At 45.3% G+C, this 13395-nt stretch overlaps 1 protein-coding gene across 1 annotated transcript; it reads right to left on the reverse strand.

Moving 5' to 3' along the window:
* Positions 1-2896: 2896 nt before the first annotated feature.
* uroc1 (urocanate hydratase 1) lies at positions 2897-12769 on the reverse strand. Its single transcript, XM_020483502.2, has 19 exons — positions 12644-12769; positions 8141-8271; positions 7841-7934; positions 7653-7712; positions 7261-7389; positions 6822-6883; positions 6664-6730; positions 6396-6539; positions 6150-6238; positions 5978-6040; positions 5677-5856; positions 5327-5424; positions 4994-5066; positions 4725-4914; positions 4507-4605; positions 4084-4183; positions 3829-3910; positions 3428-3527; positions 2897-3224 (listed from the first exon to the last, which is right to left on the reverse strand). The coding sequence occupies exons 1-19, from the start codon at positions 12767-12769 to the stop codon at positions 3084-3086; spliced, it is 2028 nt and encodes a 675-aa protein (XP_020339091.1). The 3' UTR covers positions 2897-3083.
* Between the last annotated feature and the right edge of the window lie 626 nt (positions 12770-13395).

Consider the following 13395-nt stretch of genomic DNA (forward strand, 5'->3'; position numbering starts at 1 on the left):
GCTTTAAAGTGTGATTACTGTTGCTTTAAAGTGTGATTACTGTTGCTTTAAAGTGTGATTACTGTTGCTTTAAAGTGTGATTACTGGTGTTTTAAAGTATTACATATAACACGAATTGTGATTTGTATACACACAAAATTGGTGATGGAAATACACATATTTATACATACCAATCGAAATGTTACACACCATAAGGTACACACCTGTTTTTACAATGTCCCACAGTTGACAGTGCATGTTAGAGCAAAAACCAAGTCACGAGGTGGAAGGAATTGTCCGAAGAGCTCCAAGACAGGATTGTGTTTAGGCACAGATCTGGGGAAGGGTACAAAAATGTCTGCATCATTAAAGGTCCCCAAGAACACATTGGCCTCTATCATTCTTAAATGGAAGAAGTTTGGAACCACCAAGACTCTTCCTAGAGCTGGCCGACTACCAAACTGAACGATCAGGGGAGGAGGGCCTTGGTCAATGAGGTGACCAAGAACCCGATGGTCACTCTGACAGAGCTCCAGAGTTCCTCTGTGCAGATGGGAGAACCTTCCAGTAGGACAACAATCTCTGCAGCACTCCACCAATCAGGCCTTTATGGTAGAGTGGCCTGACGGAAGCCACTCCTCAGTAAAAGGCACATGACTGCCCGCTTAGAGTTTGCCAAAAAGCATCTAAAGGACTCTCAGACCATGAGAAACAAGATTCTCTGGTCTGATGAAACCAAGATTGAACTTTTGGCCTGAATGCCAAGCATGACATTGGGAAGAAACCTGACACCATCCCTACTGGTGGTAGCAGCATCATGCTGTGGGGATGTTTTTCAGCAGCAGGGACTGGGAGACTAGTCAGGGTGGAGGGAAAGTTGAACGGAGAAAAGAACAGAGAGATCCTTGATGAAAACTTGCTCCAGAGTGCTCAGGACCTCAGACTAGGGTGAAGGTTCACCTTCTAACATGACTACGACCCTAAGTACACAGCCAAGACAACGCAGGTGTGGCTTCGGGACAAGTCTCTCAATGTCCTTGAGTGTCCCAGCCAGAGCCCGGATTTGACCCATATCGAACATCTCTGGAGAGACCTGAAAATCACTGTGCGGCGATGCTCCCCATCCAACCTGACAGAGCTTGAGAGGATATGCAGAGAGGAATGGGAGAAACTTCCCAAAAACAGGTGTGCAAAGCTTGAAGCGTCATATTCAAGAAGACTGTAACGAGGCTGTAACCACTGCCAAAGTTGCTTCAACAAAGTACTGAGTAAAGGGTCTGAATACTTACGTAAATGTGATATTTCAGTTTTTTATTTTTAATACATTTGCAAACCATTTTTAAAAAACTGTTTGCTTTGCCATTATGGGGTATTGTGTGTAGATTGATGAGAAAAACAAAACAATTTAGTACATTTTAGAATAAAGCTGTAATGTAACAAAATGTGGAAAAAGTCAAGGGGTCTGAATTACTTTCCATATGCACTGTACATCAAAGAACACCATGTTATCTCATTGTTTTCAATTGATGATTGGCAATAAGACTTGTATATATACAGTTGAAGTTGGAAGTTTACATACACTTTAAACTCAGTTTTCACAATTCCTGACATTTAATCCATGTAGAAATTCCCTGTTTTATGTCAGTTAGAATCACCACTTTAATTTAAGAAGGTGAAATGTCCGAATAACAGTAGAGAGTGATTTATTTCAGCGTTCATTTCTTTCATCACATTCCCAGTGGGTCAGAAGTTTACATACACTCAATTAGTAATTGCTAGCATTGCCTTTAAATTGTTTAACTTGGGTCAAATCTTTCGGGTAGCCTTCCACAAGCTTCTCACAATACATTGGGTGAATTTTGGCCCATTTCTCCTGACAGAGCTGGTGTAACTGAGTCAGGTTTGTAGGCCTCCTTGCTCGCACACGCTTTTTCAGTTCTGCCCACAAATCTTCTATAGGTTTGAGGTCAGGGCTTTGTGATGGCCACTCCAATACCTTGACTTTGTTGTCCTTAAGCCATTTTGCCACAACTTTGGAAGTATGCTTGGGGTCATTGTCCATTTGGAAGACCCATTTGCGACCAAGCTTTAACTTCCTGACTGATGTCTTGAGATGTTGCTTCAATATATCCACATAATTCTCCTCCCTCATGATGCCATCTATTTTGTGAAGTGCACCAGTCCCTCCTGCAGCAATGCACACACAACATGATGCTGTCACCCCCGTGCTTCAAGGTTGGGATGGTGTTCTTCGGCTTGCAAGCCTCCCCCTTTTTCATCCAAACATAACGATGGTCATTATGGCCAAACAGTTCTATTTTTGTTTCATCAGACCAGATGACATTTCTCCAAAAAGTACAATCTTTGTCCCCATGTGCAGATGCAAACCGTAGTCTCCTTCCTGAGCGGTATGACGGCTGAGTGGGCCCAGAGTGTTTATACTTGCGTACTATTGTTTGTACAGATGAACGTGATACCTTCAGGCATTTGGAAAATGCTCCCATGTATGAACCAGACTTGTGGAGGTCTACAATTTCTTTTCTGAGGTCTTGGCTGATTTCTTTTGATGTTCCCATGATGTCAAGCAAAGAGGCACTGAGTTTGAAGGTAGGTCTTGAAATACATCCCCAGGTACACTGCCAATTGACTCAAATGATGTCAATTAGCCTATCAGAAGCTTCTAAAGCCATTACATAATTGTCAGGAATTTTCCAAGCTGTTTAAAGGCACAGTCAACATAGTGTATGTAAACTTCTGACCCACTGGAATTGTGATACAGTCAATTATATGTGAAATAATCTGTCTGCAAACAATTGTTGAAAAGTTACTTGTGTCATGCACAAAGTAGAGTTTGCCAGAACTATAGTTTGTTAACAAGAAATGTGTGGAGTGGTTGAAAAACAAGTTTTAATGACTCCAACCTAAGTGTATGTAAACTTCCGACTTCAACTGTATGACATCCATGATCAAGTGATCATCTTGGTTCTGCTCTTAATTCAGGACAATCTGGTATTGTGAATGGTGGTGTGGATTGACACAATTAATATTCTGTGTGTGTCCTTTATCATCTGACTAGCTAGCTGTGTTGTGAGCAGTGTGCTGATCTAGCCCTGCAGGGCCCTGTCTAACACATCTTCGTCCTGCACAGGGTAGGGCATCGTGACGCGAAGCTGCCTTTGCTCCTCCATGGTACGCTGGATGGTTTCATAGGCGTTGGAGTTCCCCGACCAGCATCGACGAGCCACCTGCAGGGATAAGGTGCCAGGGAGTTTTATGTCACTCAAGTATAAAACATTAATCCTGTATTAATAGGATCTGTGACACAATGGGATTTATATTACATGCACCCTTTCAACCTATTCTGTCATAATAATTCTGAGAACAGTATTTATGAATAGATATCCAAGACAGCTTCCCCTTTCAGTCCCCATCATCACCCCTCTCTCACCCCGTTAGAGACGTCCCAGTTGAGCATCAGACTGGCTCTCTTCGCTGCCTCCTCCGTCCCGTCCAGGAGCAGACCAAACCCTCCGTTCATCACCTCACCCCTGGAGAGAGACAGGAGACAGACAACGCAGTCTGACTGAGGGGAGGAGGGGACATGACTGGGGCTCTAAACTGTGGTTCCATATTCAGATTAGGTAACTGTATTTGACCTTTGGGGAGAAACAAAGACGTTGAAAGATTGTCCATCCATGAGAAAGACCCCAACATTTTGTTTGTCAGGGGCACAATGTTTCCTAGTTAGTAATTGTCTTATAGGTTTTGGTTTCATAGATTTTTGTGTGCTATCCTATCCTTCTTTCTTCCTTCCTATCCCCAGTTTGAAAGGTGAAACTCAGATCTTACCAGCCGACCCCTCCACCGTTGTGCAGGGACACCCAGGTGGCTCCTCTGAATGCATCGCCTACAAAGTTCTGGACCGCCATGTCTGTCAGGGGGCAAGACAGGCACACAGTGACAAAGTCACACTTTCACACTTACACATACCCGAGTTCAGTCAAAGTGGATGATTTCTAGCCACCTAGACTAACACACTGACTAATATAATGATGATCATGACAAAATAATGTCTGTCTAAATGATGAGTGTGCTCTAGTGTACCTGCACAGAAGGCAGAGCCGTCGTACACATTGGAGGTCTCTCTGAAGGGACTGTCTGTTCCACTAACGTCATGGTGGTCTCTACTGATGACCACAGGAGCCTGGACAGAAAACACACACAGTGTCACTGTGTCTGTTTGCCTACTGCTAGCTTACTGCTGGTCTCCGGGACCTGGAGGAGAAGGTAGGCTAAGTGGTGAACACACACACTCTCCCACTGTCTCTCTCTCTCTCTCACACACACACACACACACACACACACACACACACACACACACACACACACACACACACACACACACACACACACACACACACTCTCACCATAGATTTACCTACCCACTGACTGGACACCAACCAAAACATATAACTTTAAATGAACATATAAACAACCATAACAAAGAGATGGGTAAGTAAGACTTACCGAAACTCTCCTATCAGCAATAGCTTGATTGATGGCCAAGGCAATACACACACGGCCTTTCTGGTCTGAGTAGAGGATTCTGGCTTGGGAGCCCACCACCTACACACAGAGAACATTCAGAAATGGCATTGGCAGTTGTATAATACATTTCTTATTTATCTAGTATCAGGATGTTAATGATTAACATTGTGTCTTATATGTGTCCTATTAATTAATACCATCCTGTGTTTTCCGGCCTCACGGATCCAGCGTATGTTGTCGTTGTACTGCTGTCGCACACGCTCAGTTACATTGGCGCTGATCTCCTCCAGGACAGTGGCGGCGATGTCATCAGTCAGTGTCAGGTCACGGGGGTCACCGGAGGTGCAGACCCAGCGGAATGGTCCAAAGCCCAGGGAGAAGATGTCACTGCAGAGTGGTCAAGGGTTAGGGCCAAGAGTTTGACCTGATCATGTGACCTGACCAGAAAACTCACCCTGTCACTCACCCCATGATGTGTTGGACGTAGGATGGGTAGCGGAACTCTGTCGCTCCGCCTCCCTCCTTCTCTACCTCCGCTCCTGAAGAAAGAGAGATGAACACAAACCTAGATGTTATCAAACTGGAGAGGACTGCGGACATCACTAGACATGCTGTGTTCAGTCTATTCTTCAGCATGTGTATCGGGACCTTAAAGTTACCCCTTAGCATTAGCCACAGATCTTGGATCACATTACCTTACTCCCAATGCTAATATTAACCATGAGGGGGGTGATATAATATCCGACCCTGTGTCAGTGAATCAGTATGGTGGTGGTGGTGGTTTAACTGTAGGACTCACCTGCTCTCTGGGCCTCCAGGAGGAAGGCATTTCCATAGTCCCAGAAGAACATCCCTGCCTCAGACAGCTTGTTGATGGCAGCTACCTGTCTACAAAGACTGGGGGAGAGGACGGGAAGACCACCACAGGTTAGAGAACAACCCCTCAACCTTAACCACAAACAGATCAGGGGTCTCCAACTCAATCATGGTAATTATTGATGAATAGTTGATTTGCTGAATCAGTTGTTTGATGTGTGACTGGGATGGAACCATAGATGGCACACCCAGTAGCTCTGCAGGACCAGAGTTGGAGGAGACCCCTGAATTAGACCAACTGCCTTCAAAAAAGGTACAGCATCAAGGTCTAACCTCTCATGGACCACGGTTTTGAAGCGTGCTGGGTCTGTGGCCATGAGCTGGTTGGCCTGGTGGAGGCTGAGCTGAGCTGGGTAGTAGCCTCCACTGAAGGGGTTGTGGAGGGAGGTCTGGTCTGAGCCCAGGTCCACCAGCAGCTCTCCTGTCCTCTCATACTCCGTCAACAGACGCTCCCTGGCAGAGAAGGAAACAAGGGATCCCAAAGGTATTTACACTAATAGTGACTGAGGTGAAGATGCCCCATATAGACATGGTATTACTTAATTCCAGCCCTTGGTTGACATCCCATACTTACCATAAGTCCACAACATTGCCATGGTAACCCAAGCTGAGGGGAGCCTTGGATCTCTTGGCTTCTCTGTAGAATACAAAATCAGAGGGACGATCTGATAAATCACATAACCTAAACACACAGGTGCTAAAGTCATGACGTGTGTGTGTGTGTGTGTGTCTTTATCTGCTATTACCTAATGCGTTGGATGCAGTGTTCTATGTCACTGGTGACCTCCATTAACCAGCCTTGCTCATGTCTCTTCCTCAGGGGCACCTCATCTACCTAAACAGGATCCATTGAAAACACAATCACATATCACATTAACACACATCCCAAAGCTCTCCATCATACAAAAACGGAACAGACATTGCTACCATCACATAGGTAGTTTAACAGCAGGGCGGGTGTTATTGGCCAATAACAAAGTAAACACACTGGCCTCGGCAATGACCCCCACACAGCCAGCGATGACAGCAGCCTTGGCCTGTGCCCCGCTCATGCCCCCCAGCCCCGATGTCACCAACACCCGGCCCCTCAAGTCATCAGACCCCAGATACCTCCGCCCTGCATTCAACACTGTCAGCTAAAGAAGGAGGGAGAGAGAGAGACGGGATGGAGAGGAAAGAGAGACCGACACAATGTTAAGACAACGTCAATGTGAGTTTCAAAGGGGATAGTGCCCTCTACTGTTGACTGTGAGGAATTACCATGGTGCCATGGACAATCCCCTGAGGCCCAATGTAGCAGTAGCTACCAGCAGTCATCTGACCATACCTAGGAAAACAAACAAAAAACACATCTTTGGGGGGTTAACAAAAACTATGAATGGGTAAAAACAACTAACGAGGTTATATTTGTTACTTACATTGATACACCCAAAGCAAACATCTTCTCATACTGCTCTCTGGAGGAGTAGTTTGGAATGACCTGAGAGGGAGGATGGGAGGATGATGGCAGAGGGAAGGAGGGAGATCAAACTGGGAAAACCTAAATGGTAACGCCAAATCAGTATCTAACTGAAATGCGGTAGAGCACAGTCTTAGAAAAAAAGGTGCTATCAAGAATCTAAAAGGGTTCTTCGGCTGTCCCCATAGCAGAACCCTTTGAAGAACCCTTTTTGGTTCTATATATAACCATTTTGGTTCCAGGTAGAATCCTTTTTGGTTCTATGTAGAATCCTTTCCACAGAGGCTTTTACCTGGAACCAAAAAGGGTTCTACTATGGGGACAGCTGAGGAACCCTTTTGGAACCCTTTTTCCCAAGAGTATAGTGAGGAGAGGTGGAGGGAGGGATGTGTGGTTACCATGCCGTTGGTAATGATAGCGCGGGGGGAGGAGGGCAGGCTGGGGAACAGCCCCGCTGGATGACCACTGTACATGACCAGAGTCTGCTCCTCTGTCATCTCACTCAGGTAGTACATCACCAGGCGGAACTACACACAAACGCACATACGCAAAGATATATAGTGATTAATTCAATTCTGTCTCCACGCGGTACAAATAAAATTACACACACACATTACCATACACAGATACAGTGGGGCAAAAAAGTATTTAGTCAGCCACCAATTGTGCAAGTTCTCCCACTTAAAAATATAAGAGAGGCCTGTAATTTTCATCATAGGTACACTTCAACTATGACAGACAAAATGAAGAAAATACATAATGCCATCATAATTGCATGTTCTGTGCTTACCTGGGCCCAGTTACTGAACACCTGTCCATTTCCCCCATAGGTAACCAGCTCCTGGGGAAACTGGAGAGCAGAGCATGGGGAGATGATAAAGCAGCCATAGACAGCGTGACTTAGGTGGATTAATACATTGTTTTAGTTCAATTAAATAAAGTGAGCTGTTGTGTACAGTATGTGAGAGTGGTGGTTACCTGGGCAACTGCATGGTCCAGGTTGTTCATGATCATGAGCATGATGGAGGCAGCTTGGCGTGTACGACAGGGGTACTGATCTATAGGGTAGGCCCTGAGGACACACGCACGCCCGTGCAGTACATGCGCACACACACACACACACACACACACACACACACACACACACACACACACACACACACACACTGATCAGGACTGATCAGGGTGTGGTAGACCATATCATGGCATCAACAGATAAAGAGGAATACTACAGATGGGGAGATGAGAGGTGGTGTTAGGTGATTATACTATACATACCTCATATGTATGAGGGGACAGAAGCGGTACATGTAGATGTGTCCATACTGCCTGAGCTCCTGGGCAAATTCAGCAGCCAGGATGTTGTGGTGGGAGGGGGGAAAGTAGCGCAGGGCATTCCTCAGGGCTAGCTAGAGAGGGGGAGTAGATTAGGGGGTGAGATAGGAGTTCAGAATGGTGTGGCCCTCTTCCTCTTTTGCATCCTTTTTTCCACTAACTTTCTGGTCATCTGTGTTACACTCCCCCTCTCTATCCATGAAAGCACTCACTCTTATCTCTCTTAATCATTGACAGTGCCCTTTGCTCCCAGTCCTGGCAAACATTAGCGAAGATGATAGAAGGTTCTGAGGAGATGAACCAACACTGTCTCCTACTCTTAAGCCAATACATTCCACTGTGCTGAGTATGTGAACCGTGCTTTATTGATCCCAATAGATTTAATAAAATAATTCACATGCACTGTGCGTTGTTGTGTTCTGTGTCCTCAAGTTTCTCCAACAGTATGTGGATACAACATTCCACAAGCTTGAATCTCAACCCCTTCAGCTATAAAGATTCACTCTCAACGAGTAATAAAACAGTGGGTATGATTTGACACATTAACTGCCAATTCCCATCTTTATTACATTCACAATCACTCTACCTCTGTCTGGATCAGGTAAGACAAGCAAATGCCTTTTATAGTGGCAAAATGCAAACTACAACAAAGATGTGGGGATATACACTGAGTACACAAAACATTAAGAACACCTGCTCTTTCCATGACATAGGCTGACCAGGTGAATCCAGGTGAAAGCTATGATCCCTTATTGATGTCACTTGTTAATAAATCAACTTCAATCAGTGTAGATGAAGGGGAGTAGAAAGGTTAAAGAAGATAAAGATTTGTAAGCCTTGAGACAATTGAGACATGGATTGTAAGATGGCGCCGATAGAGATGGCAGTTTCACTTCAAGTCCTTAGGAAACTGTGCAGTATTTTGTTTTTTATGTATTATTTCTTACATTGTTAGCCAGAAAACATTAACTGTTATTACACACAGCTGGGAAGAACTATTGTATATCAGAGAGACGTCGACTTACCAGCACAAACAGCATTACGACCAGGAATACGACTTTCCCAAAGCAGAACCTTTGTCTGCACCTCCCGGGAGCATTTGAACTGATTCCAGAGGCCGACCCAAAACAATGCCATCGGAGGAGAGGGTGCTGGAGCGGTCTTCTAGTGAATCTTCGGATGCGCGCACACCACCCACCGCTTCCAAGTATATTACTCTCTAATATCCAGTCCCTAGTTAACAAAGTCAACGAAATTAGGGCAAGAGTTGCTTTCCAAAGAGATATCCGGGATTGTAACATGCTCTTTTTCACTGAGACATGGCTAGCTGGGGACATGCTGTCGGAGTCCGTACAGCCAACAGGATTTTCAGTGCATTGCGCCGACAGAGACAGACATCTCTCTGGTAAGAAGAAGGGCGGGAATGTTTCGTGATATAATCGTAACAACATCCAAAAACTAAAGTCCTTTTGTTCACCTGACCTAGAATTCCTCACAATCAAATGCCAACCATATTATCTCTCAAGAGAACTCTCCTCAGTTATCGTCACAGCCGTGTATATCCCCCCGCAAGTGGATACCAAGACGGCCATCAAGGAACTTCACTGAACTTTAGGCAAACTGGAAAACATATATCCTGAGGCTGCATTTATTGTAGCTGGGGATTTTAACAAAGCTAATCTGAGACCAAGCCTAGCGGACATCGACGTCTTGCTCCCAGACAAATTAAACAACTTATTTGCACCAACATGGTCCGCTAACTAAGACTGTGGGTTCTCCTTCTCCATGGCCGACAGAGTAAAACATTTAAACGTGTTCACCCTCGCAAGGCTGCCGGCCCAGACGGCATCCCTAGCCATGTCCTAAGAGCATGTGCAGACCAGCTGGTCGGTGTGTTTAGGGACATATTCAATTAATCCCTATCCCAGTCTGCTGTCCCCACATGCTTCAAGATGGCCACCATTCTTCCTGTTCCCAAGAAAGCTAAGGTAACTGAAATAAGTTACGAGGCACTCGCTCATCCTATAACCTCCACCCTACCTGTCACCCTAGACCCACTCCAATTTGTTTACCGCCCCAATAGGTCCACATACGATGCAATCGCCATCACACTGCACACTGCCCTATCTGGACAAGATGAATACCTATGTAAGAATGCTGTTCATTGACTACAGCTCAGAATTCAACACCAAAGTACCCTTCAAACTCATCATTAAGCTTGAGACCCTGGGTCTCAACCCCTTCCTGTGCAACTGGGTCCTGGACTTCCTGACGGGACGCCACCAGGTGGTGAGGGTAGGAAACAAAATCTTCACCCCGCTGATCCTCAACACTGGGGCCCCACAAGGGTGCGTTCTCAGCCCTCTCCTGTACTCCCTGTTCACCCACAACTGTGTGGCCATGCACACCTCCAACTCAATCATCAAGTTTGCAGACAACACTACAGTGGTAGGCTTGATTACCAACAACGACGAGACAGCCTACAGGTTGGAGGTGAGGGCCCTCGGAGTGTGGTGTCAGGAAATTAACCTCTCACTCAATGTCAGCTAAACAAAAGAGATGATTGTGGACTTCAGGAAATAACAAAGGGAGCATCCCCCCTATCCACATCGAAGGACAGCAGTGGAGAAGGTGGAAAGTTACACTGTGTACATATCACCGACAAACTGAAATGGTACACAGACAGTGTGGTGAAGAAGGCGCAACAGCGCCTCTTCAACCTCAAGAGACTGAAAAAATGTGGCTTGTCACTAAAAACCCTCACTAACCTTTACAGGTGCTCAATTGAGAGCATCCTGTCAGGCTGTATCACCGCCTGGTACGGCAACCGCACCGCCCACAACCATAGGGCTCTCCAGAGGGTGGTGCGGTCTGCACAACGGATCACCGGGGGCAAACTACCTGCCCTCCAGGACACCTAGAACACTCGATGTCACAGGAAGGCAAAAAATATCATCAAGGACAATAACCACCCAAGCCACTGCCTGTTCACCCCACTTCCATCCAGAAGACGAGGTCAGTATAGGTGATCAGCAGGAGCGGTAGAGATACTCTTAATGATCAGCTATGAAAAGCCAACTGACATTTACTCCTGAGGTGCTGACTTGCTGAACCCTCGACAACTACTCTGATTATTATTATTTGACCATGCTGGTCATTTATGAACATTTGAACATCTTGTCCATGTTCTGTTATAATCTCCACCCGGCACTGCCAGAAGAGGACTGGCCAACCCACATAGCCTGGTTCCTCTCTAGGTTTCTTCCTAGGTTTTGGCCTTTCTATGGAGTTTTTCCTAGCCACCATGCTACTGCACCTGCATTGCTTGCTGTTTGGGGTTTTAGGCTGGGTTTCTGTACAGCACTTTGAGATATAAGCTGATGTAAGAAGGGCTATATAAATACATTTGATTTGATTTGAATTTGATTTGATCAAAGTTGGGACAGAGAGATTGAATAACAGCTACAGGCTATCAGATTGTTAAACAGCCACCACTAGCACAGAGACGTGGCTGCCTACCTACTGACTTGATATCATTGGCCACTTTAATAAATGGAACACTTGTCACTTTAATAATGCCACTTTAAGGATGTTTACATATCTTGCATTACTCATCTCATATGTACAGTATATACTGTATACTGTATCCTTCACTATCTATTCTTTACTATCTATTGCATCTTAGCCGCTCTGTCACTGCTCATCCATATTTTTGTATATATATCCTCATCCCATTCCTTTAATAGATTGTGTGTATTATGTTTTGTTGTTGAATTGATAGATATTACCTGTTAGATACTGCTTCACTGTCAGATCTAGAAGCATAAGCGTTTTGTTACACATGGTTAGCAGATTTTATTGTGAGTGTATGTGACCAATACAATTTGATTTGATTGTGATTGTGTGCCATTCAGAGGATCAATGGGCAAGACAAAATATTTAAGTGCCTTTGAACTGGGTATGGTAGTAGGTGCCAGGCGCACTGGTTTGTGTCAAGAACTGCAATGGTGCAAGGTTTTTCACTCTCAACAGTTTCCTGTGTGTATCAAGAATGGTCCACCACCCAAAGGACCTACCCAACTTGACACAACTGTGCAAAGTATTGGAGTCAAAATGGGCCAGCATCCCTGTGGAATGCTTTCGACACCTTATAGAGTCCATGCCCTGACAAATTGAGGCTGTTCTGAGTGCAAAAGGGGAGCGGGTTTGGTATACTCAGTGTAGATGTATAATCATCTTGTGAAGATATGCATCTTTGGTCTAGTTTACTACTAACATACCACATTAAAGCATTATGGTTTCACTCATAGATAAACAGAGAGGCCTTAAAAGCAAAAGTACTTCAGTATTGCAATACTCAATCTGCAGATAAATCCCTGAGTATGACGTCAATGCTCGTTGACACGTTCTGCATTCAGAGATGTGACAGTATGTCTGTGGACTCACCCTCTCCTCCTCTGGAGTGAGGTTGGGCGTCCTGGCGGGTGCATGTGGCACACTGGGGTCCCGGCCCCGATTGGATGGCATGGGGTCCAGAGGCAGGCCGCTACACAACTCCTTCAGGTTTGACATCCTGTCCACTGTGTCCTGTCACACTATGGAGGATTTAAGCAGGATCAGAGGAGAGACAAACCCAGAGAGACACACAATGTCTGGGAACGCAGGAAAAATGGGCACGCAGCTCTGTAGCTCACTGCTGACCACTGTTTATCAGAGTAAAGGGTCTGTAGTCTGTGGGACAGCTACCTGTATAAGGTTGAGATAAGGGTCACCCTCCTCTCGCCACTCCCATTGGCTATCTGGCCTCTTTCCCCTCCTCACCCCACCAATAGCAGGGCAGAGCCAGAGAAGGGTGTGTGGTAATAATTTATTTTCTAGTGAACATGATGTGGCACACGCTTCAGTCGACAAACACTGGGGATGTATCCCAAAAGGCACCCTATTCCCTAAGTAGTGCATGACATTTGACTGGCGCCAGCCTTATGGGCTTTATTCAAAAGTAGGACACTACTTAAGGAATAGGGTTCCATTTAGGACGCAAACGGGCACTGACCTCTGACCTCTCAGCTAAAACATGTAACTCAGTTACACAAAAGAAAAACAGAACCTTTGGCCAGGCCCATGTTACCCCCACACAAACACATCTTAATAAGGAAAATACCACCTATAATAATAACTAAGTATTAACCACAAAAAAA

Source organism: Oncorhynchus kisutch, linkage group LG5, assembly GCF_002021735.2.
Source record: "Oncorhynchus kisutch isolate 150728-3 linkage group LG5, Okis_V2, whole genome shotgun sequence".
Taxonomy (NCBI): Eukaryota; Metazoa; Chordata; class Actinopteri; order Salmoniformes; family Salmonidae; genus Oncorhynchus; species Oncorhynchus kisutch.